The 22,826-nt window shown below is 46.4% G+C and overlaps 3 protein-coding genes across 12 annotated transcripts in view; 1 reads left to right on the top strand and 2 right to left on the bottom strand.

Moving 5' to 3' along the window:
* Positions 1 to 267, top strand: part of LOC121698868 (transmembrane protease serine 3-like) — a 10,740-nt gene extending 10,473 nt beyond the window's left edge. For 2 of the 3 annotated variants that reach the window (XM_042081335.1, XM_042081334.1), the window contains exon 14: positions 38 to 267. In XM_042081335.1, the coding sequence (XP_041937269.1) occupies positions 38 to 61 (24 nt within the window). In that variant the 3' untranslated portion in view covers positions 62 to 267. Of the gene's footprint in view, positions 1 to 19 lie in introns of all 3 variants that reach the window. The other variant, XM_042081336.1, reaches the window with a different exon arrangement.
* Positions 1 to 12,189, bottom strand: part of pknox1.2 (pbx/knotted 1 homeobox 1.2) — a 20,804-nt gene extending 8,615 nt beyond the window's left edge. The window contains exons 1-11 of one of the 6 annotated variants that reach the window (XM_042081341.1): positions 12,107 to 12,189; positions 10,801 to 10,912; positions 6,714 to 6,841; positions 5,581 to 5,752; positions 5,106 to 5,276; positions 4,725 to 4,869; positions 4,351 to 4,448; positions 4,061 to 4,189; positions 3,669 to 3,745; positions 3,402 to 3,565; positions 2,925 to 3,140 (exon numbers count right to left, since the gene is read on the bottom strand). In XM_042081341.1, the coding sequence (XP_041937275.1) occupies positions 2,947 to 3,140; positions 3,402 to 3,565; positions 3,669 to 3,745; positions 4,061 to 4,189; positions 4,351 to 4,448; positions 4,725 to 4,869; positions 5,106 to 5,276; positions 5,581 to 5,752; positions 6,714 to 6,841; positions 10,801 to 10,851 (1,329 nt within the window). In that variant the 5' untranslated portion in view covers positions 10,852 to 10,912; positions 12,107 to 12,189 and the 3' untranslated portion in view covers positions 2,925 to 2,946. Of the gene's footprint in view, positions 1 to 1,355; positions 3,141 to 3,401; positions 3,566 to 3,668; positions 3,746 to 4,060; positions 4,190 to 4,350; positions 4,449 to 4,724; positions 4,870 to 5,105; positions 5,277 to 5,580; positions 5,753 to 6,321; positions 6,348 to 6,476; positions 6,526 to 6,713; positions 6,842 to 10,800; positions 10,913 to 11,430; positions 12,077 to 12,106 lie in introns of those variants that run through there. The other 5 variants (XM_042081337.1, XM_042081340.1, XM_042081339.1 and 2 more) reach the window with 5 other exon arrangements.
* Positions 12,190 to 13,636: 1,447 nt separating this feature from the next.
* On the bottom strand, positions 13,637 to 22,755 carry LOC121698865 (flocculation protein FLO11-like). 3 transcript variants are annotated; one of them, XM_042081328.1, is made up of 7 exons: positions 22,679 to 22,755; positions 22,325 to 22,432; positions 19,291 to 19,393; positions 15,811 to 18,897; positions 15,089 to 15,152; positions 14,283 to 14,416; positions 13,637 to 14,016 (listed from the first exon to the last, which is right to left on the bottom strand). In XM_042081328.1, exons 2-7 carry the CDS (start codon positions 22,370 to 22,372, stop codon positions 13,985 to 13,987), a joined length of 3,468 nt encoding a protein of 1,155 aa, XP_041937262.1. In that variant the 5' UTR covers positions 22,373 to 22,432; positions 22,679 to 22,755; the 3' UTR covers positions 13,637 to 13,984. The 3 variants fall into 3 exon arrangements, with proteins under 3 accessions (XP_041937262.1, XP_041937264.1, XP_041937265.1); XM_042081330.1 differs by lacking the exons at positions 22,325 to 22,432; positions 22,679 to 22,755 and adding an exon at positions 21,708 to 22,312; XM_042081331.1 differs by lacking the exons at positions 13,637 to 14,016; positions 14,283 to 14,416 and having other exon boundaries at positions 15,731 to 18,897.
* Positions 22,756 to 22,826: the final 71 nt, after the last annotated feature.

Here is a 22,826-nt window from a genome sequence, read left to right as displayed (position 1 = left end):
GGTTGTGCCTCTGTCACAGATAGTTTGTATTGTTTAGAGGGAAGAGGCTCAGAGCGGTTGACCAGCCTGAAGATGGGGGCTGTGCAGCCAGCAGAGATCATCCCCATGACAACCTTAAGAGCCACTTCGGGAATGCACCTCTGAAAACCACATGGATGGACTGATAGATTAGATGTTTAATGAGCCACCACCTCTCCAGAGGAGAGAAATGAAATGCTGTATTTAAATATGTATTTATATTAATATTGGATTTATGTATTTACATTAATAAAGAAGGACTGTATTTATTCACTGTATATTAAAATATAGGGCTCTAATTGAAATGACAGGCAAAAGTAGGAGTACTGAGCTGGTTAAGGTCTTGCCCACGGTGTGAAATTAGCAAACTGATTTTGCGGAGTTGTTAAATTAGCTTTAATTAGACTTAAAACATCATTGAGATCTGGGCCCGTCATGTCAAACTGGGCTGCAGTTCTCCTGTGGTTCCATCAGCAGGACAAACCACAACCCCCGCAATCATAAACCATCCGCACTGTGCTGTCAATCGCTTCAGAGAAAAGTACCTGTTAAATGAAATGACAGTTTACTGTAATCCGCATGGGCCCTTTCACACCATCTACCACTGGCCTGTACCCTAGCTCTGGTTTCCAGCACTGTGTCTGAGCAATGACGACTCCAGTCCTGTGTGTGTGTGTGCGTAGTGAGGACTCCTGTGTGTGTGTGTGTACCCTAGCCCTGGATTCCAGCACTGTGTCTGAGCAGTGACGACTCCAGTCCTGTGTGTGTGTGTGTTTGTGTGTGTGCGTAGAGAGGACTCCTGTGTGTGTGTGTACCCTAGCCCTGGATTCCAGCACTGTGTCTGAGCAGTGACGACTCCAGTCCTGTGTGTGTGTGCGTAGTGAGGACTCCTGTGTGTGTGTGTGTACCCTAGCCCTGGATTCCAGCACTGTGTCTGAGCAGTGACGACTCCAGTCCTGTGTGTGTGTGTGTTTGTGTGTGTGCGTAGAGAGGACTCCTGTGTGTGTGTGTACCCTAGCCCTGGATTCCAGCACTGTGTCTGAGCAGTGACGACTCCAGTCCTGTGTTTGTGTGTGTGCGTAGAGAGGACTCCTGTGTGTGTGTGTACCCTAGCCCTGGATTCCAGCACTGTGTCTGAGCAGTGACGACTCCAGTCCTGCGTGTGTGTGTGTTTGTGTGTGGAGCGCGGACTACAGCCCTGATTCTCTTTTCTCAATGGGTTTGTGCTCTGCCTCAGCCTCCCTCTAGGGGGCGACAGCAAGCTGATGCTGTGGTCTAGACAAACCATTGGGAATCTGGGCAGCACATGCAAGACACACACCACAAGTCTTTTTTTTAAAAAAGCTTTCAAATGTTTTATTTTTTTATACAAGACTCTTTCAGCAAAAAGATGTACATTTTGTTAACGGCTATTTTTTTGCATTATAAATATCAAAGTGTAGTGTACGTCATTTTAGAAACCTGCCACTTACAAGAGTTTGTATAGTGGAAGAGAGCAAACCTTCACATAAAAATCAAGCAAAACATCAAGCAAAGAGTTACATGTGTTTTTTTTTTTTTAATTACAAACGCATTGCTGTGGCACCTCACGCCAAATATCCTCAGAGCCTCTCACACCAACCCAAGAGTGTGTGAGTGGATGTGTATGTATGCATGCATGACTTTCACTTCTCAGCAGAGTTGAAAAAATGGGGGCAGCTGCCGTGAGCAGTTTAGTGTTTTCCAGGAGGCACAAAAACTTGTTCATGAATCTTCCAGATGATTCTGAAGGGGCCATGATGTCCGGAATACTTTTGAAATCATCCGGAGAGAGCAAGGCTCTGGTGTCTCTCTTAATGTGTGTGCGTCTTTGTGTGTGTGTGTGCTTTGTAAGATGGTCTTGCCCTCACTCACTCACACTCTCTCTCACACAGACACAGACACACACACACCTCTTTGCATTCTGCCTTTGATTGTGTGCCTAAAAAGGGTGTTTCACTGTGTGTGTCTGTGCATAGAGTGGGATTCAGATGAAGCCAGGTCATGGTAATGAACATAAACTCACTCACTGTGTGTGTGTGCTTTAGACTAAAGGCTCTCTTAACGAAATAATGTCTTGTGTTACAGTCTCAAACTCAGTCATTTTAAGTAGCACAAAAATCCACCATGAAACGCCCTTGAAACAGGGGCCTACATCTAACTTTAAAACCAAATATTTATCCATAAATATCTCTTACAAAAACAAGCTAACAAAAAAAGGCCAAACAGCAAAAACTCAGAGGTGACAAGCATGAAGTCAGCCATCACTGTATAAAAATAGATCAGCTTTATCTGCGGGGAGACACAGGCATGCCAAGGTCAGCTGGGCTGGACAGAAGACGACGTGTGATTGGATTGGTTGGACTGTACAGAAGATGACGTATGATTGGTTGGCACTGCAGAGGGCAGGAGAGAACGGAGCTCCTTGACCTCTGTGATTAGAGTTCAGAGGTCACCTGGAGGTTGTGTGTCGCTCTGCACGTGTGTGTGTGGGGGGGGGGGGAGGGGGTGGCGGGCGGTCCCCAGAGCGCTGTGTGCTGTGGTTGTGCTTGCTTTCTTTGTGTGTGTGTGTGTGTGTGTGTGTGTGTGTGAGAGACTTCTAGTGTGTGTGCATGTACAATAAGCAAACACCTCATTGTATGTGTGTGTACATTTAGCAGTCAAACTCATTCTTCTGACTAGACAAAAATGTTAGAAGTTTGTCTACTTCTGTATTCCAATATCAAAATGAGCTACAGTACTATGAACAGCGCTAAAAACATGCGTGTGTGTGTGTGTGCGTGCGTGTGTGTGTGTGTGTTTTAGAATCTCAATATCACCATATGTGCATTCTTTTTCTTTCTTGGTTGGCATTTTTGTGTAACATCATCTGAGTCCATTCAAGCGTGGTGTGTGTGTGTCTGTGTGAGTCTACTGCAGCGAGTCGCTGTGCCCCAGGCCCAGCCTGGTAATGTTGGCGTCGGACAGGTCTGTGTGATCTTCATCGTCTGATTCGGCTGAGTCATCTTCGCTATGGCCACCGAGCATCACCTGCTGCACGGCCAGAGTGGCCCCGTCCGACGACAGAGACTGCAGCCCGTCCTCTCCCACCGCCACCATGGTGCCTGGGACACACACACACACACACACACACACACACACACACGCTTGAACTGAAGTGATCATGACAGAACATCACAAATTAAACCTAAAAACTCACACACACACACTTCACTTCACACACACTCACACCACAACCACAGACAGACACACACACAGATCAGAACTAAAATACTCTCACACACACTTCAACAAATCTGAGACTCTTAATAACCCACAGGCTGTCATCACACTATGGCTCCTCAAACACACACACACACACGTACCATCAGCCATGGTAACGTGTTGCTGGGCAACCCCCGAGGCGATGGAGTCGGGCCAGAAGCGCTGAAGTGGGCGGTTCTGGGGTGGCTTCTTCTTGCTTTTGGGCGTTTCTGATTGGCTGGCGTCCAACATGGGCTGCAAGATCCGCCTCCGAGCATTTATGAACCTATGGGAGTAAAGCAGAGTTAGCTTTCAGCCAATCTGCATCTTGAATGATGGAGCAGCAGCTAATGGAAATGTGGAGACAAGGTTGGGGGAGAGAGACTTACCAGTTGTTGACTTGCAGGAGGGTGAGGTTCGTCTGAGTAGCGATCTGCTTCTTCTCATCTTCAGTGGGGTAGGGGTGCTGCAAATACACACAGGTTAGGTTAGGTTGAGTAGTGATCTGCTTTTTCTCATCTTCAGTGGGGTAGAGGTGCCACACACACACACACACACACACACACACACACACACAGACACAGACACACACAACTAATCCCACCATTCAATCCACACAGCTAACTAATCCCACCATTCAATCCACACAGCTAACTGAACCTCACCACTGTAAGAACCCAAACTGTCTGCCACTTCACATTTCATACTACAACTATTAGTTGACGTGACTGCGAAGTGACAGCTTTCGCGCAGGTGTGTGTGTGTGTGTGTCCTCACTCACCCCAATGTGCTGGAAGAGCCATGAGCGCATAACGTTGGTGGCGTGTTTGGGCAGGATGCCCCTCTTGTTCTTGGACGAACCTTCATCCTGACTGAAAAAGCTCAGGTCCTGGTTCAACTGCAGTTGAAGCTGTACACATACACACACACATAAATAAAAATGTAATGTTGTATGTGCACATACATACACACTTACCTGTACACAAACACTCACACAACACAAAGCTTGTAAAATAATGTGTGTGGTGTATGTGTTTGTGTGTGCGCATGTGTGTGTGTGTGTGTACTTACCTGTGTGTTCTGGATGCGTATTGTCCCAGGAGAGAGAGCTTGGGTCACTACCTGTCCTTGTGGTGTGACGACTGTGACAGGTTGGTACACCGTTCCACCTGATGGGGTAAACACATACACACATACACACGCACACACAAACCCACACAGGTTAAGTACGGTATGTGAACAAATAACTGCAATCTTGAACTGTGTCTGTGAGCGTGTCTGTGTGTTAGTGTGAGTGTACATGTGTGAGTGTGTCTGAATGTGTGAGTGTGTCTGAATGTGTGAGTGTGTGTGTTTGTGTGTGTACGTGTGAATGTGTGTGTGTGTGTGTGTGTGTGTGTGTGTGTGTGTATTGTGTGAGTGAATGTGAACAGCTGCAGCAGTACCTGAGGGAGACGTATGCCACTGTGACATACCTGCTACCATCTGTGCGGGGTTGACTGTTGTCACAGTAACATTGCCTTGCTGAAGGGCTGAGGCAGGAACCATAATGCCCTGAGGACTGAGCGTGCCTGTGAGCGAGCTGGGCGTCTGACACACACACACACACACACACACACACAGACAGACATACGCATACAAGCACACACATCACATAAAGAGATCGTCAGTAATTCTATTGTTTTAAAAAAAAACTGTAAAAATGCATGCATTAGTGTGTTTGTGAGAGAATATTTGTGTGCATATGTGTGTATGGGGATTAAATGGTGTTGTGTTGTGTATGTTATGGGTGTATGTTGTGGTGTGTGTGTGTGTGTGTGTGTTACCTGTGTCTGCACTGGAGAGTAGGGGCTGCCAGGCTCTCCGCTCAGCAGCGTCTCGCTGTTCATCTTGGTCTTGAGGCAGGCAATGTAGCGGCTGCAGAAGTCCTTACACAGGTCGCTCACCTTCTCCAGCTCCAGCAGGTGGATACGCAACACCTGGATCGCCTTCACCATCTCAACACACACCACAGCAGCCATTAACCTCAGGGGTGGGGGTGTGTGTGTGTGTGTGTGTGTGTGTGCAGGTGGATACGCAACACCTGGATCGCCTTCACCATCTCAACACACACCACAGCAGCCGTTAACTTGAGGGGTGTGTGTGTGTGTGTGTGTGTGTGTGTGTGTGTCTGTGCGCAGGTGGATACGCAGCACCTGGATCGCCTTCACCATCTCAACACACACCACAGCAGCCGTTTACATCAGGTAAGTGCGTGTGTGCGTGTGTGTGTGTGTGCTTGCATGTGTGTGTGTCCCTTACCAGGCTGTCTAGTTCGGGGTCATCGCTGAAGAAGGCTTTGCCCTCTTTCTCCTGACTGCGCACAAAGTTTTCGATGTCCACATCGAAGCTGGCCGACGACACACACTCTGAGCTCTGGGTGGACTGCTCACACTTCTCAAAAAGCAACGCCAATAGTGGAAACAAAGGATGTCTGACACACACACACACACAAACAAAGTTCTGTTTGTAATTCAGGAGTATTCATGAACTTCAATGAACACATCAACGTTTTGGGAAATTAGCTTAATTTGCCATCTACCCCTGAGTTAGATAAGAGGATACATGCCCTTCTCTTCCCAGTCTGACACTGTCAGCCTAGCTTAGCATAATTCACTGGAAGTGGGTTAGACCATTTAAAAGGGAGCTATAGGCTAACTGGTCTAACCCACATCTCACGTCACACACACACACACACACACACACACCTCAGAGGAGGTATATTGCATTTCTGTGTGTGTGTGTATTTGTGTGTGTGTGTGAAAAAGGAGAAAAGTTCACATAGATGTGCATCAGTGCCACTATGTGTTTTTATGTGTCCAAGTTTCACTGCAGGGCCAAGGGCTTTTGTGTGTGCATGTGTGTGCGTGTGTGTGTGTGTGTGTGTGTGCATGTGTGTGTGTGTGTGTGCATGTGTGTGTGACGTGCATGTGTGTGTGTGTAAGTACCTGTAGATCGCCTCCTTACCCATGGGGGTGTGTGTGTGTGTGTGTGTGTAAGTACCTGTAGATCGCCTCCTTATCTGTGTCCATGGGTGTGTGTGTGTGTGTGCGTGTGCGTGTGTGTGTGTGTGTAAGTACCTGTAGATCGGCCCCTTATCTGTGTCCATGGGTGTGTGTGTGTGTGTGTGTGTGACGTGCATGTGTGTGTGTAAGTACCTGTAGATCGCCTCCTTATCTGTGTCCATGGGGGTGTGTGTGTGTGCATGTGTGTGTGTGTGTGTGTGTTTGTGTGTAAGTACCTGTAGATCGCCTCCTTATCTGTGTCCATGGGGGTGTGTGTGTGTGCATGTGTGTGTGTGTGTGTTTGTGTGTAAGTACCTGTAGATCGCCTCCTTATCTGTGTCCATGAGGGTGTGTGTGTGTGCATGTGTGTGTGTGTTTGTGTGTAAGTACCTGTAGATCGCCTCCTTATCTGTGTCCATGGGGGTGTGTGGCTCTGAGGGGGGCGGACTTGGCGCCGTGGCAACAGTGGCATCCCCATACCGCTCCCCCGACTTACACTCCGTCTGGCCAACAGGCATCTGGAGTGGGAAGAGAGAGGAGAGATGAAGAGGTTGATCATCACCAAACGCACACACACACACACGCACGCAGACACACACACGCGCGCACACACACACGCACGCACAGAAACACACGCACGCACACGCGCGCACACACACACACGCACGCACAGAAACACGCACGCACACGTGCGCACAGACACACACGCACGCACAGACACACACACGCGCACACACACACACACACGCACGCACACACGCACGCAGACACACACACACGCACACACCATCATCATCAGCAGCACCACTATACAACTCTGTCTGAATTCCAGGTAACCTCTGTGACCTCAGCCAGGAGTTAGAGTGAGAGAGCGAGAGAAAGACAGAGAGACAGAGACAGAGAGAGAGAGAGAGAAAGAACTGCAGAAGAGACGAGGTTTAGAGAGGTAAGTGCAGGGGCTCTGGAAACGCCTTAAGAGCAACTGTCTCATTTATTCATGAAGCTTTTGGAGATGCAGACCACAGCACTATACACCACATAAGCAGGCACTGTATAGAACATCACACACTCACACACTCATACACACACACACACACACACACACACACACACACACACTCACACTCACACACACACACACACACACCTCTTCATCCTCACCTCCAGTTTTAACTCACCCTGCCTGTTCTGGCTCACCCTGCAGCGCTCGCATAAACATGTCTCCTAGGCTACGCATCATAACGATCACATGTTGATATGATATAGCACATCCCTTATGTCCGCCCAACTGCTTCAGACCAGCACCATATAGCAGCACATCCAACCAACTGCTTCAGACTAGCACCATATAGCAGCACATCCAACCAACAGCTTCAGACTAGCAGCTCTGTGAGAAACCGTGTGACTCTACAGCATGTGACGGACAAACAATGACTCTGATTGAGAAAAAGTGTTAAAAATACTCAACCATGGCAGCCAACGAGCATGTTAGATCACACTTGGATATTTCAGTCTAATCACTCTAAGCCATCCTGATTTCGGGATACTTTCTCTCTTTTGCTCCCTTTCTCACATACACAGACACACACATATCCACAATTAGGCCAAGGAAGGCTTGAGTCACATGTTGCCAACCAGCCTTGTTGTGGATCAATCATGGGTCTTCCTAACACATACTGACTATTCATGACACCTGTGTGTGTGTGTGTGTGTGTGTGTGTGTGTGTGTGTGTGTGTGTGTGTGTGTGTGTGTGTGTGTGTGTGTGCATTATTGATGAACGTTGTGTGTTTGGGGATATACACCAAAGGAAAGGGGTCCTCCTGTGTGTCCTATGGGAGTCTATCGCAGCCCATATTTGAGAAGTTGATTGAATTGTCCTTTTTGTGTGAATTGACCTGTGTGTGTGAATTGCCCTGTGTGTGTGAATTGCCCTGTGCCATACTTTAATTACAGGTGAAAGGTTTGTAACGACAGCCTCAACCTGGCAACTTTTGGCAGCCTAAATCCTTACCTAAACCCAAGTCTAAATAAGATCTGAATGCTTCCCATCTCATCGATGCCTTGCTGGGTTACACTGCTGGGATGGCAAACATTATGGATGACATTGCTCCATTACAAAAAGTTCAAAAAGTTAAGGACAAACAGAAAGCACCATGGAGGGAAAACCCAGCTGTTAAACTCCTAAAAAGAGAGTGTAGGAAGACTGAAAGAAAATGGTGTAAATACAAACTTCAGATCCACTATGAAATCCATAAAGAGATGCTCCGCATATATAACTCTGAAATATACAAAGCAAGATAGTCTTTCTTTTCTAACAATATCAGTAGAAGTTCAAATAACACTCATTTTCTATTTTCAACTGTTGAAGTTAATAAATTCTCCCTCACAATTAGCGCCTGAACTTCTCTCAACTAATAAATGAGTTTTCATCTTTTTTCAAAGGTAAAATTGACTAAATCAGACTCAACATATCTGCTCATTTACTAATTAAACAACTGAACTTTCAGCTACAAATAGAGGGAAACTTAACTTGATGTCAGAGTTCAGCTTGATAGACTACGAAACACTTGAAAAAACGGTACAGAATCTCAGCTCTTCCTCATGTGTCTTAAGACACTCTGCCTACCAATTTCTTCAAAATTGTTTTTCACCTTATAGCGGCAGATGCCCTTCAAATTGTAAATGTATCACTGCTGTCTGGCACTTTTCCTAAGTCACTGAAAACAGCTGTTGTAAAGCCACTTCTCTAGAACAATAACCTGGATGCCTCCATGCTAAACAATTACAGGCCCATATCCAATCTACCTTTTATTGGCAAAATTATTGAAAAAGTAGCCTTTAATCAACTAACCACCTTCCTAACATCAAATGGGTATTTTGATTACTTTCAGTCTGGTTTTCTGGCAAATCACAGCACTGAAACAGCTCTCATTAAAGTTTTCAATGACATACGCCTTAACACAGATTCAGGTAAAACATCAGTCCTAGTGCTACTGGACGTGCAGCATTGCATGCTCCCACTTGGACAAATCATCCAAACTAATTTGATTTCATATCATAGCTGTGCAGATGACACACAAATGGTCCCCTTGAATCTATGTGTCAGTGTATAGAACAAATCAACACCTGGATGTCTCAAAATTTTCTTCAGCTGAACAAAGAAAAAAGTAATTATATTTGGCAAAAAGAAGGAAAGTCTCCTTGATACACAATTGTTGTAGGCAAAGGATATTGTTAAAAATCTTGGTGTAGTAATTGACAGTGATCTAAACACTTCTATGCTTTTATTTGTTATTACTGTTTGCTTTTGTTCATGTAAAGCACATTGAATGACCTCTGTGTATGAAATGCACTATATAAATAAACTTGACTTGACTTGGGAAACTAAACGAGTCATTCTGAAACAGGAAATGAGGTGTAGATCTTCAGCAGACAGTCTAGCAAACCTCAGCTCCTCTTCTCTGTTAAAAGCCTCAGAGACAGCAGGAGACAGAGTCACAGTCTCCTCTTTGTCGTCGTCGTCCTCATCCTCCTCCTCATAACATACTCCACTTCCCAGAAGGAGGAGATTTACAGAGTCACAGTCTCCTCTTCGTCATCCTCCTCCTCTTCCTCATGACATACTCCACTTCCCAGAAGGAGGAGATTCACAGAGTCACAGTCTCCTCTTCGTCATCCTCCTCCTCCTCCTCATAACATACTCCACTTCCAGGAAACTCTAAACACTCTTCTTCTTAGTCATCCTCTTCCTCCTCATAGCATACTCCACTACCCAGGAGGAGGGAGATTCTCCTCATCACATACTCCACTTCCATGAAACTCTAAACACACATTTCAGCCTCTCCAAACATAACCAGGCAAATCTCAAATGAAACATTTCAGCCTCTTCAAACATAAAAAGGCATATCACAAATTAAAAATGTCAGCCTCTTCAAACATAACCAGGGACATTTTAAATGCATTTCAGTCTTTCCAAATGTAACCTGTGATGCCTGAGGATGAATGAAAACATGGGATAAATCATACTGTAGTTGAACTCACTAGTTGTAGGGTTTGCATTCTTATGCATTCTTATCTAAGCTGCACTCACACTGTAACTCAAAATGAATGAAATAATTGGCAACATGTCCATGTAAGGCACTGAGGCTTCCATTACTCTCAAAATGAATATGGCCAGTGTGTAGGTTTTATGACCCAAACCATCCATTTGGGTTGGCAGTGTGAGTTTGTGTGTCAAGGTGAACTGAGATTTCGTTACAGTAAATGAAACAGAGATCTTTATGAATGAACGGAGAACTGATCCCGTGAGGCTGTGCGTGTCGTGCATAACTACTCTCTCTGACTACCGCCCACCGGACGCTACCGGGGCCGCGCGCGCGGCCGCCCCGTTCGGTTTGCACTGATGGACAAGTTTTATGATTTTACTTTCCATAGGTGCTTATGCCCGCGCACACCCCCACACACACGCACGCTCACCTGTTCAGCCTCCTGATACTCCTCTACAGGCATGGACTGGGAAGCCATCATTGTTAATGTTTATGTCCGGAGTACTTTATCATTATAGAGGATCCGGTCAGCAGCAGCGGTCCTGCGGATACACACACATCACAGTCATCATGCGGCACTCGCTTTATTTCTCTTGTGTAATTCTTAAAGCCTCACTGGGGCCATCACACTCTCATATCACATATCAGGAGTATTTATAGTAGGCTATTTAATAGTGTGGATATTATGGGAAGCGATAAAGGTCACCAACTTTGCCGCCTTGTGTAATGTTGTGTTAACTTGGCGACATAACACATAGTATTTGTGTTTGTCCGAACCGTCAAAGGAGACAAAAACATCAGAGGGCTGTCAGGGGTTAGTTTGAATTGTTTGACCGGAAATTACTCATTTTGTGCCTCGTGCTTTAGTGGCTGCTTAAAGTTAGCTCGCAACCTTATCGGTCAACCACACGCCTTTTCTGTGCCGCTTTCCGCTTATGTTGACTGCTGCAACTCGCACAAGGGGAGTGCATGCATTCACGCCCTTAAACGCTCGAAAATGCTGAATACTGTATCGACACAACCGAAACTTTTGTGCCCATGTTTGTGTGTGTAGACTCACTTCTATCGTTGTCAATGACACAATTCAGAGGCTTGGTGATGAGAAATATCATCTACAAAGAACAAAACGCAAACATCGGTAGCCTACATTGGGTTGCAGAATTAAGAATGTCTTTTAGAATAGTCGAACTCATGTAGGCGCCATGTTCCTCCCCAGAACACAGCCATGGCTAATGCTAGCTAACGTAACCGTAGCAGGAAACCGTCTGAAATGGAGGTGAATGTTTGTTTACACAAGGGGCTTCGTTGGCCTCCGCAAACATCAGCGTTTAGCGTCGCCGAATGTCATATTTGCGGCTAAAATTATAAACTGGTTGTTTTTTTCTTCTTTGTAAAATCTCGTCCTGTCCCTTTAATTGTTATAAAAACCTGCCCACTGCCGTCTATCAATCAATCTCGGGACAGCTGCCTCTCCCTCCCCGCCACTAGCGCCATTCGCACTTCTACAAAAGATGATTAAAAAACTGGGCCTTGCTCCTGGTCCTCATCCTTCGTTTCCCAGAAAATCGCCTTACGCTAAAGGCCGTCCGTTCCGCACATCATTATTTCACTACGCCTTTACACATATTACGCCTCTCAGGATCCCATGTGCCTGTTCGCCTACGGCATTTTTGTGTGTGGCTCAGATTGCTTGATTGATAGGGAACGGAAAAAGAAGATTTTGAGTGACAGCTTACCTTAGTGCCAATCTTCGTCACAATGACAAGCGGCTGCTGCAATCGGGACCCGCAGTTGTCGCGTGTCGTCACCACGTAAAGTCACGCAGGCGAGTTTGCTCATGAATAACCATGGTGTGGGAGGAGACATGACGTTTCAGCGGCACGGGCCTCGCCCCCAGAGGCCTCAAAGGAAGGCAAGCAGACTCCGCTTTTTACTCCCAGCCGTCTGAAATATTCATTGCGAGCGGTTGCAATCATGCTCACTGTACTATACCAGATAAAAGCTCTCAGAGTGTTTGAGATTACATTTTATTGCTATAGTAAAGCAAAATATGACACGTAATGAAATAGCTATTAACAACACTATTGTTAAGCAGAAGAGCCTGATCAGCTGGAGACTTTGCTCACTGCCTTGCACAACAGACAGACTGAGGAAGTCATTCGTCCCCAGGGCCATTGAACTGTTCAATGCTTCACTTAAGGGAAGAGGAGAAATAGACTTCTCCGCATAGTCTGTCTGCCTCTTCACCACCTCCATGTCTTGAACTGTCTGTCCACTAGCCACTTTTTACCACTGTCTTCTGCCTCACTGTTTGCGTGCTATATTAGCACATATGCACAACCCCTCCCTCCATGCCACAGCCGAACTGACCACACTTATACCTTCCTTAATATAGTTATATATATATATATATATATATATATATATATATATATAGACTTTATTCTTGCACTGTTTGACTTACTTATTTGCACCATCACCATGACACTTACCTTATGCACAGAGAATCACAGGCTCAGTCCCTGCCTCAGTCATTGCAAGCGCATCTTGATTGAACACCCACTATGTGGATACTGTTTTTTTAGAATTGATTTAGATTAAGTGTTATTTAGTATAATTTGTATTTTAGTATATTTAGCATATAGTTATCTTCTACTGTCCTTATTGCTAGTTGTGTTTTTTTATATTATATGCTTTTAATTACTTTCTGCTGTTAGTGAATGTGTGTGTGTGTGTTGTCTGTATGCTACTGTGACCTTGAATTTCCCCTGGGGATCAATAAAGTATCTATCTATCTATCACAATATGTAGGCCTCTTTAGTAATGTAACACTTTTTTCCCGTGAGGGAAATTTGGTCTCTGCATTTATCCCAATCCATTAATTAGTGAAACACACTCAGTGAACCCCAGTGAGGTGAAGCACACGCTAATCCCGGCACAGTGAGCTGCCTGCAACAACAGCGGCACTCGGGGAGCAGTGAGGGGTTAGGTGCCTTGCTCAAGGGCACTTCAGCCGTGCCTACTGGTCAGGGTTCGAACCGGCAACCCTCCAGTTACAAGTCCGAAGCACTAACCACTAGGCCACGGCTGCCCCAGCTGGCACATCCAATCAAAAGTATGTCAATATATGGCTTGAAAATGAGGAGAAAAAAAAACTTACATTGCCCATGCAACAAAGTCTAAAACAAAACTTATTAGATAAATAATGCTCTTCATATTTCAAGTCCAAATAGTTAAAAAGCAAAGGCCTGCATATTGTTGCTCCACAAAATATTTATTTTATTTTCTCTTTTTTAACCTCAGATCGTACAAGAGCCTGGGTGTTGAAATTAAAATGTGCAAACTGTGTGCAAACTGTTCCCTTTTTCCAAAAATCCTAAACCCAGTTTACATAAAGGCTATAGAGCTGGTGAAGTCTCACACACCAGAGGCTCTGGTATCACAGTACCACACATACATCCTTGCTCTCTCTCTCTCTCTCTCTCTCTCTCTCTTTCTCACACACACACACACACACACAGCCTCACAGACCAGATCGAGGCACTGGTATCTTCACACAAACACACACACGCACACACACACACACTGATCATGTGCAGTGAATGGTCAGGTCCTTATTTAGTGGAGGCTTCATCCAGCCTGGGCTCTAGAATGTGAAGGGAGAAACAGAGGACATTAGAGCACGCCACTGGGATTGAGGATGCTGTGAGGATGCTGTGTGCTGTGTGTGAGAGAGAGTGTGGTGACTGTGTGTGTGAGACAAAGAGAGAGCATGGAGAATGTGTGTGATAGAGAGTATGTAGCGGGGGTGAGTGGGGTGTGTGTGGGTGAGTGGGGTGAGTGGTGTGTGTGTGTGTGTGTGTGTGCACGTGCGCGCGCATGTGTAGAGAGGTGACGGTGGCGTCAACTGACCGGGGAAGTTGAATTCTGGGAACTCGGTGAGGTCACAACCTCCGTAAAGCCGCTGCAGTTTGGCCTCCTCCTCAGCCAGCCGACGCTGGAACTCATCGTCATCAGACCCCGCCTCCGGCACGCCTTCTGCTGACCTATGGTATGCGTGTGTGTGTGTGTGTGTGTGTGTGTGTGTGTGTGTGTGTGTTTATGTGTATAGGAGAGAGCGAGTGAGTGAGTGATTTTTGTGAGAACGTGGGATGAGAGGGACAGAATAAGGACCACAATGGAAATAAGCCCTGTGGCTTTATTGTGTTCATCCTTTTGACCGATAATGTACAAAGATATTTTATTTATTAATTTTTATAAGAAACATTCTTTATACTATAACGTCAATAAAGAATTTCAATCAATCAATTTCAATATCCACGGAGACAGAGGAACAAAGTATAGTGCTAAAGCAGGGTTCTACTTGGATAAGTGGCCAGAGTAGTAAAGCAGGGTTCTACTTCACTGGCCACAGACCCATAGTTCTCCATGCAGGTAACCCATACACTTGAGTTAACCCATAGCCATGCATGGAGCAAAATCATAACCATGCAGCCAAGACGTTGATCCCAGTCTAACACAGACAGGATTACTTATTGGCTGAGGGACACACACACACACATACAGGGCTGCTGAGGGTCTACCCATGTGTGTACACACACACACACACACACACACACACACACACACACACACACACACACACACACACACACACACACACACACACACCACAGCTGCTCATAGAGGGTAGCACACGCGCACACAGGGCTGCTTACTGGCTGAGGGTTTGATACTCTCTGATCTTCTGCAGGAACAGCCTCTGCACCGGGTCCAGACAAGCTGCAGGACACATCAGACCATGAGAGTCCACAACCACACTCAGGAAACAGAACCCACTGACCCACAGGAAACAGAACCACCTGACCCACAGGAAACATAACCAACTGACCCACAGGAAACAGAACCCACTGACCCACAGGAAACAGAACCCACTGATCCACAGGAAACGGAACGCACTAACCCACAGGAAACAAAACCCACTGACCCTCAGGACATCACAGTTGACCGCACTGAATCAGTTAATCAGATCTGTACCAGAGGAAGCAGCTCTGTAAGCCAGTGTTGCTCTTCAACACTCCTAACAGTATTAATTGTTATATTAAGGTTATACTGCAAGGTAGCTTGAATGTTATTCCTCATTTTTGTAAGTCACGTTGGATAAAAGTGTCAAAGGTAAATTTATAAATGTAAATGAATCACAAACCTCCCCATATCCAACTGTACCTGTTTTAATTGATTCTCAAATGCTTTATTTTTTTATTTGTTTGTTTGTTGTTGTTGACTGTTTAATAGCCCGTGCTTGAATCTCTATCTCGGCTAGATTGAAAATGAGGGCTACCCTCAATTGTGCTACCCACAGTTGTACTCCCGTTGAATGAAACGAATCAAAATGTAGGAAACAGTGAGCAGCTGAAGGTGGTTAGACCAAAGCAAGTACCCTCTGCACTCTCCTGTGCAAGTTCCTCTGTGGGTGCCTCTGTGTGTGAGAGTTCCTCTGTGGGTGCCTCTGTGTGTGAGAGTTCCTCTCTGGGCGCCCCTGTTTTATCATTTCCAAGGGCATCCTGGGTCTCCATGGGAGACTCTGTTAAAGGCTGACTCTGAGCAGTGTCTGGAAGTGGCTCTGGGGCAGATTCATCTGTGATGCCGTCTAGCATCGGGATGGCGGCAGATTTATACGTGACGTCACCTGGTGTCTGGGTGGCAGCAGATTCATCTGTGATAGTGTCTGGCGTCTCGGTGACAACAGATTCCACCCAAACTGCACCCAGGAGTCCTGAGGAGGTCCCTGCAGTTGCTGGTGTGGAGGCGGAGTCTAATAGATGCCCGGCTGTGGGAGATGTTAGGTCATCACCAGTGGAGACTCCTTGAGATTCATTTTCACAAATCGCTGCTGTTGTGTCTGTATTGGGCACGGTTTCAAGAAATTGTGCAACCTCTAGGAGAGACACAGCCTCCAGGTGGGGTGTGAGATCAGGAACTGAGGCATTTTCTAGCCCTGGGATGACCTCTAGCAGGGAGATGTTGTCTGCTGTGGGTGAAGAGTCACTGGTATCTACCAGCAGTGAAGAGACTCCCGGGGTAGAAATTGCTTCCTCAGGAGCAGAGATGTCCTCCAGAAACGCTCCAACTTCTAGCAGAGAGACAGCTTCTATAGAGGCCATCAGGTCAGGCACTGTTACGTCCTCTAGGGATGCCACTGGCTCTGCAGAAGCATCTGAAGCTGTGGCGGCAGGAGGCTCGGGCACATTCTCTAGGAATGATGCCACATCCAGGAGTGAGACAGCCTCCACGTGAGAAGTCAAGTCGGGCACTGAGGAACTTTCTAGAAATGGTACGATTTCAAGCTCACTGGGAAGCTCTGAGGGCATGACAGCCACAGATGGCACAGAGGAAGCTGGACTAACATCTTCTGCTGTGGCTTTAGGAGTAGGGACGGTTTCCAAGAATGATGCCACTTCATGGAGGGAGAGGGCTTCGACATGACTTATGAGATCAGGAACGGCAACATCTTCGAATAATGCAGCTGCCTCTTTAGATATATCTCCCAATAATACAGCGGAGTCCTGCAGCAACTCTGCTGAGGGTGCGATACCAGATGTGCCCATGGTGGACTCAGCCTCGGAGTCTGATGGCGCAACAGCGGATGTGCCCATGGTAGCGGACATTTCTATGGAGTTCTCAGCGTCTGCTGATGGCGCGTTACCGGACATTTCTATGGAGGTCTTAGCCTCTGCTGATGGCATGGTAGTGGATGTGGTCATGGAGGTTTCAGCCTCTACTGGTGGTGCGGTAGCGGATATTTCCATGGTGGATTCAGCTTCTGCTGGCGGTGCGGTAGCGGATGTGGCCATGGTGGATGCGGCTCCACCCTGTGCAGCTGCTACTGTGATGGGCAACTCTACTGTAGCATCCTGCATAATTTCGGGGTCCGGCCCACGGCCTAATGCTGTAATGGCATCAGCCTCGAGTGAACCTGCCTCAGATGCAGTCACAGCTGGCTCTGAAGACACTACTGCAGTGCCACCTCTACCAGTAGAAAGTTCTAGACTGCTGCTGTCGGAGGTGGCTGGTCTAGCAGAGGGAGCATCTGTGCCATGTTGATCTGAACTCTCCAAGGCAAGAGGAGCCTCTGCAGCATTGATCTCCAAGGTGGGCACTGCAGAAACAGGGTCAACTGGATGGGCTGTGCTCTCATGACTGATCACCTCAGGATCTGCTGTTACCCCTGGAGAAACACCTGACACAACCACCTCCAGGGCAGTGACTGTTTCTGTTAACCCAGGAGAAGCACTTGTCTCATTCCTCTGTGAGGCAGTTACTGATTTTGCTGCCCTTTGTGAAGAAACAGCCTGTGAGAAGGAATCTACAGGTGCAGACCCTGAAAGGACACTAGAGTCCACAGCAGACACAAAAGGGGGTTCTGAAGGGGCACTAGAGTCCACAGCAGATGTAGGATGGAGTTCTGGAGGGGCACTAGAGTTCACCACAGATGCAGAAGCAGGTTCTGAGGCGGCACTAGAATCCACCGCAGACGCAAGAGAGGTATCTGAAGGGGCACTAGAGTCTACAGCAGATGTAGAAGGGGGTTCTGAAAAGGCACTAGAGTCCACTGCAGATGCAGGAGGAGGTTCAGAAGGGGCATCAGAGTCAACGGCAGATGCAGGACATGGTTCTGAAGGGGCACTGGAGTCTACAGCAGACACAGGAGTGGGTTCTGAAAGGGCACTAGAGTCCACAACAGATGCAGAAGGGGGTTCTGAAAAGGCACTAGAGTCCACAGCAGACGTAAGAGGGGGTTCTGAGGGGGATCCTGATGGGATAACAGCCTCTAGCTCAGTGAGACTTGGGGCAGCTGCAGACCCCTGAGAGGCAAACTCACCTGAGGCTGCAGATTCAGCATCAGTTTGCTCAATGGGGTTTGATGGGGCAACAACTCTGGCAGAGAAAGCCTCTGTAGTGAACTCCAGTGCAGCACTTGCTTTTGGTTCTGTCTGCAGGGTGGCAATGCCCAGTGTAAGACTGGCATTTGGTTCTGTTTGAGGGGAGGCAGCTGATGCTGGAGGACTGGTCCTTGGTTCTGTTTGAGGGGAGGCAGCTGATGCTGGAGGACTGGTCCTTGGTTCTGTCTGCAGGGTGGCAGTGACCAGAGGGGCGGCTGAGTCCACTGTTGTGGTCGGTCTCTCAGGAGGGGGCGGAGCTAATGCTGAGGTCGGTGTCTCAGGGGGGGGCGGAGCTACTGCTGAGGTCAGTGTCTCAGGAGGGGGAGGATCTACTGCTGAGGTCAGTGTCTCAGGAGGTGGAGGAGCTACTGCTGAGGTCAGTGTCTCAGGAGGAGGCGGAGGAGTGGCAGGTATAGGGGGCGGAGCCGATGCGGACACAAATGGACCAGTTCCAGCAGCCCTTGCAGCTGGTTTGGTGTGTCTGGGGGCATCAGGGGCAGCAGAGGAGGGTTGGGCAAGAGGCCTCATGCCGAGCGAAATCAGCAGCTGGGCAACGTCCAGTTTGGGTTTGGGCTTGGCCTTCTCTATGGACAGAGAGGGGGTAGGAACAGAACTGAGAAAATGACTAATGATATCCAAATGTTCTTCTGCATCACATGCAATACTAGGATTACACACAACAGTTTCACATTAACCAGAATAACCACTAGAACAATCAGCCATATTACTGACATATCATACCATGAGATTACTACTTGCTCCAGTGAAATTCAACAATGAAATCTCTGATCATGACAGGACTGTTCTGCTGGACTAATAATAGTGGACTAATATTTTCATTTCTGACACAGAGACATGTATTTTACACTGACACGGAGGCAGGGATGGTTGAAGCGGAAGGATCAAAGCAGAAGGCTCTTTGACGGAGGCACATATTATAGTCTGATAGGTTACCGTTGGTCTAGAATTTGACCTACTGATGTGTGTTTTCCTGGGTGCCCTCTTGGGGTCTCCCAACTTGGAGCTGTAGGCCACAGCTGGTATGGTCCTCCAGTTGGTACACAGATTCACCTGGAATGGCTTTCAGTCAGCGTAGAGCAGAGCAAGCGGTTAGCACAGAGCAGAGACCAGACTTGTATACAATCAGCTGTATTAGAAGTTATCTAACAGTTCAGCTATTCAGCTCAAACACAAAATACATTATAACAATGCTCAGACTGTAATGATATATAGGCATGCACACAAATATTTATAACAAACATCTCCCTTTCTCTGTCTGAAGGTATATCCCTCATCTATTTTTTCATTTCAATTAATTTAATTAGCTTGTATTGTCTGTTACTCTAAAGCTTTATTTTTTGCTTTGGTTTAAGATATGTAAAGCACATAGCCTCTGTGTATGAAATTTGCTATAAATAGCCTTGCCTTCCCTCTCCGAGACTAGACGGATTGCTCAGAACTAAGAGCTTAGACACCAGATTATGTCACCATGTCCGTATCCAAAATCCACACCTTGGCGGAATATTTAATTTATCGCTCTCTCTGGAAAATCTCTGCAGGGATTTATCGCTCTCAAACTAGGGGCCAGATACTGGACTAAGATACTACAGCTTAGAGACTGGACTAACATTCCTAAAACACTGGACTAGATACCACATTTTAGAGACTGGACTAACATTCCTCAGATACTGGACTAAAATACCACAGCTTAGACTGGACTAACATTCCTCAGATAAGCCTACTGGACTAAAATACCACAGCTTAGAGACTGGACTAACATTCCTCAGAGACTGGACTAAGACACCATAGCTCAGGTTCATGACTAACAGAGTAGGGATTTGTTTGGACTAGATGGCAAGAGGGTAAATGTAGCGGCCAGGGTGGGACCACACCGCAGATATTTGATATTTTGGTTAAATTCCTTTGAATTTTTATTTAGTAACAGGTCTCAGTGTCAAATATTTTGGACCAGCCGTGAGTTACTGCCCTGATTATTGAACAAGAATACTGTAAGCCAAGAATAGAGTGTTATATCAGGAATGCCCTGTAGGTGGCAATGTAAGCTAGCACCACCCAGCACTGTGATTAATGCTGGAACTAAAAAGTGTAAGTAGGCCTATTTACAGTTATACCCATGCAATGGTGCCTGCACGTATTCAGTTGGGGGTACGTGAAGGCACTCCAGGGGGTAAGTGAGATTTTAAAATATACATATAATTTGCAAAATATACAATAATTTGCAGTATATATACTATTTTGATCCCTTGAGGGAAATTTGGTCTCTGCATTTATCCCAATCCGTGACTTAGTAGAAACACACACAGCACACAGTGTAGTGAAGCACACACTAATCCCGGCGCAGTGAGCTGCCTGCATCAACAGCGGCGCTCGGGGAGCAGTGAGGGGTTAGGTGCCTTGCTCAAAGGCACTTCAGCCGTGCCTACTGGTCGGGGTTCGAACCAGCAACCCTCCGGTAACAGGTCCGAAGTGCTAACCAGTAGGCAACGGCTGCCCTAAAGTCATGGATTATTAAAGGGACACCAGGCAACGTTTTCGTGTTAATTAATCATCTTCTTAAGTCGGTATATGGTTAAATGACTCATTACGGGGCTAATGAAGGCTCTCTCGCCCGCCCCTACTGCCTGTAGGAAGAATATTCCACTTGCAAGTTCGGTGTATCCTACCCGGCGACCGAAGCAGGATCAGTTTACAGCACAGAGGCAGGCTAACGAAACGCTAGAGATTGTTGCAAACGTGTGTATAATGGCAGAGCCAGCGAAGAAGCAGCGAAAACCCTTGACGGAAATCGCAAAGAAAAGGAAAAGAGCTTCAGACCGAGCGAGGGGGAGTTTAGAGAAAAAGCATTAGGCTTGCCTGGTGTCCCTTTAAAATTTAAAATGTTAAAAATGGTTCCATTTTTTTTTCCAAATGCTTGAATTTTGTACGTGTTAATCAGTTCCAAAGTTTAATACATTAGACACTGATGGCACAGTGCTCTGTTTTAAGTCTTTTTTTCTCAACTAAAAATACTTTGCGCTGGTTAGGGGGTACTTGGCTGAAAAAATGTTTCACAGAGGGTACATCCATGAAAAAAGGTTGAAACTGGCCTAAATGGACCTCATGCTGCTGTCCTCTTATCCTATGATGACAAGGATGTTACAGATGATTAGGCTACTGAAATCAAAAGCCTGGTTGCCTAACAACCAAGCCATGGCAAACTCAAACCAGGCTTTTGATTTCAGTAGCCTACTTCTGTTTCAATGCACAGCATCTAAGTTTTATGTTTCTATATGATCACATTTATAATGTCTGCAATAAAATAAATGGGCCATAACTTTCTAATCTCAGAAACACATTCTTCAATGCTCATGAACTACTAGAGTGCACTGCTTACCTTGCTAACTAAAGTCATAGCTGTCCCATTGGACTGTCGCAGGTCTTGTTTTGACACGCCATACGGACCTTTAAGGGCTCTTGCAGTGACGTGAGCTGCTAAAATCAGCTCGTGAACTAGACTGCTTATAACCTACAAGAGGTAGAGGTATTCAAGTGTCTGTGTGTACAGCAGGGGCCGTGACAGCAGGGTTTCCACCCAAATTCTTCGCATTTTTAAAACGAAATCACTTAAATGTGGCTTGAGAAAAGGCGCGCTTCAATCAGTGCATTCTAATAAATAAGTTGTGTAATCCAAACTTGGGCCGTCACGACCCAAGATTCTAGCGCGTATCGTGTACTACGGTCACACCAATCATGAAAACGCCTCTAATGTGTATGCCAGATTTGTAAGTACGGATTCGCGGTAGCCTGCAATTTAGTTAGGTTGACTGAAATGGGTTTTTAATTATTTTCAAGCATTGTAACGCCAGGGTACTCTGCGAATCCGGAGGTAGCCTACTCCCCTGGCGAATAGATTCGGTTTTCTACTCATAAGTTATTCTTCTAATGGTCAACGAAAGAAGTTGGACGGAAACCACCAGGCAGTGACCGAGTCTCAAAGGCCTCAAGTTGTACCTTCAAGCCACAACAAATCCGACCCATCCTGAGGAAGGAGGTAGCCATGGTTATGCAACTTCGATTTTAGTCCGGAGTAAAAACTTCCTGAGATGTCTGGTTCCTTCTCTGCAAATAATCAAAACGGTACAGATTGTTCCCACATCAAGATTTGTAATTTCTCCACATAATTTGGAAAGACGTGGCATAAAACTCCACATATTTTCAAAACACGACATTAGCTGACAGTGAGAAGAGTAAACGGACATGGGTCTAACATCCAGACTGCAGTTAGTGGTTTAAAAAATACGTAATAAAAATTGAGACAGTACTCTTGGGTTGCAGTTTTAACGCATATTTAAATAACAATGTCACCATATATGAAGGGGTCGTCCAGCGCGGTCACTCCATCGGTTGTGTAAGCGGCACATCTCTAGTTAGACACACCCCCAATGAGACTCGCGTGTGGTTAAAGAGTGCCACGGGCGCTTCGTGTGCGCGCGCGGGGCTGCGTGTTCCCGCA

This window comes from Alosa sapidissima, chromosome 23 (genome assembly GCF_018492685.1).
Source record: "Alosa sapidissima isolate fAloSap1 chromosome 23, fAloSap1.pri, whole genome shotgun sequence".
NCBI lineage: Eukaryota > Metazoa > Chordata > Actinopteri > Clupeiformes > Clupeidae > Alosa > Alosa sapidissima.
The sequence above is the reverse complement of the archived record's forward strand: the minus strand, read 5'-3'. Positions and strand labels throughout refer to the sequence as shown.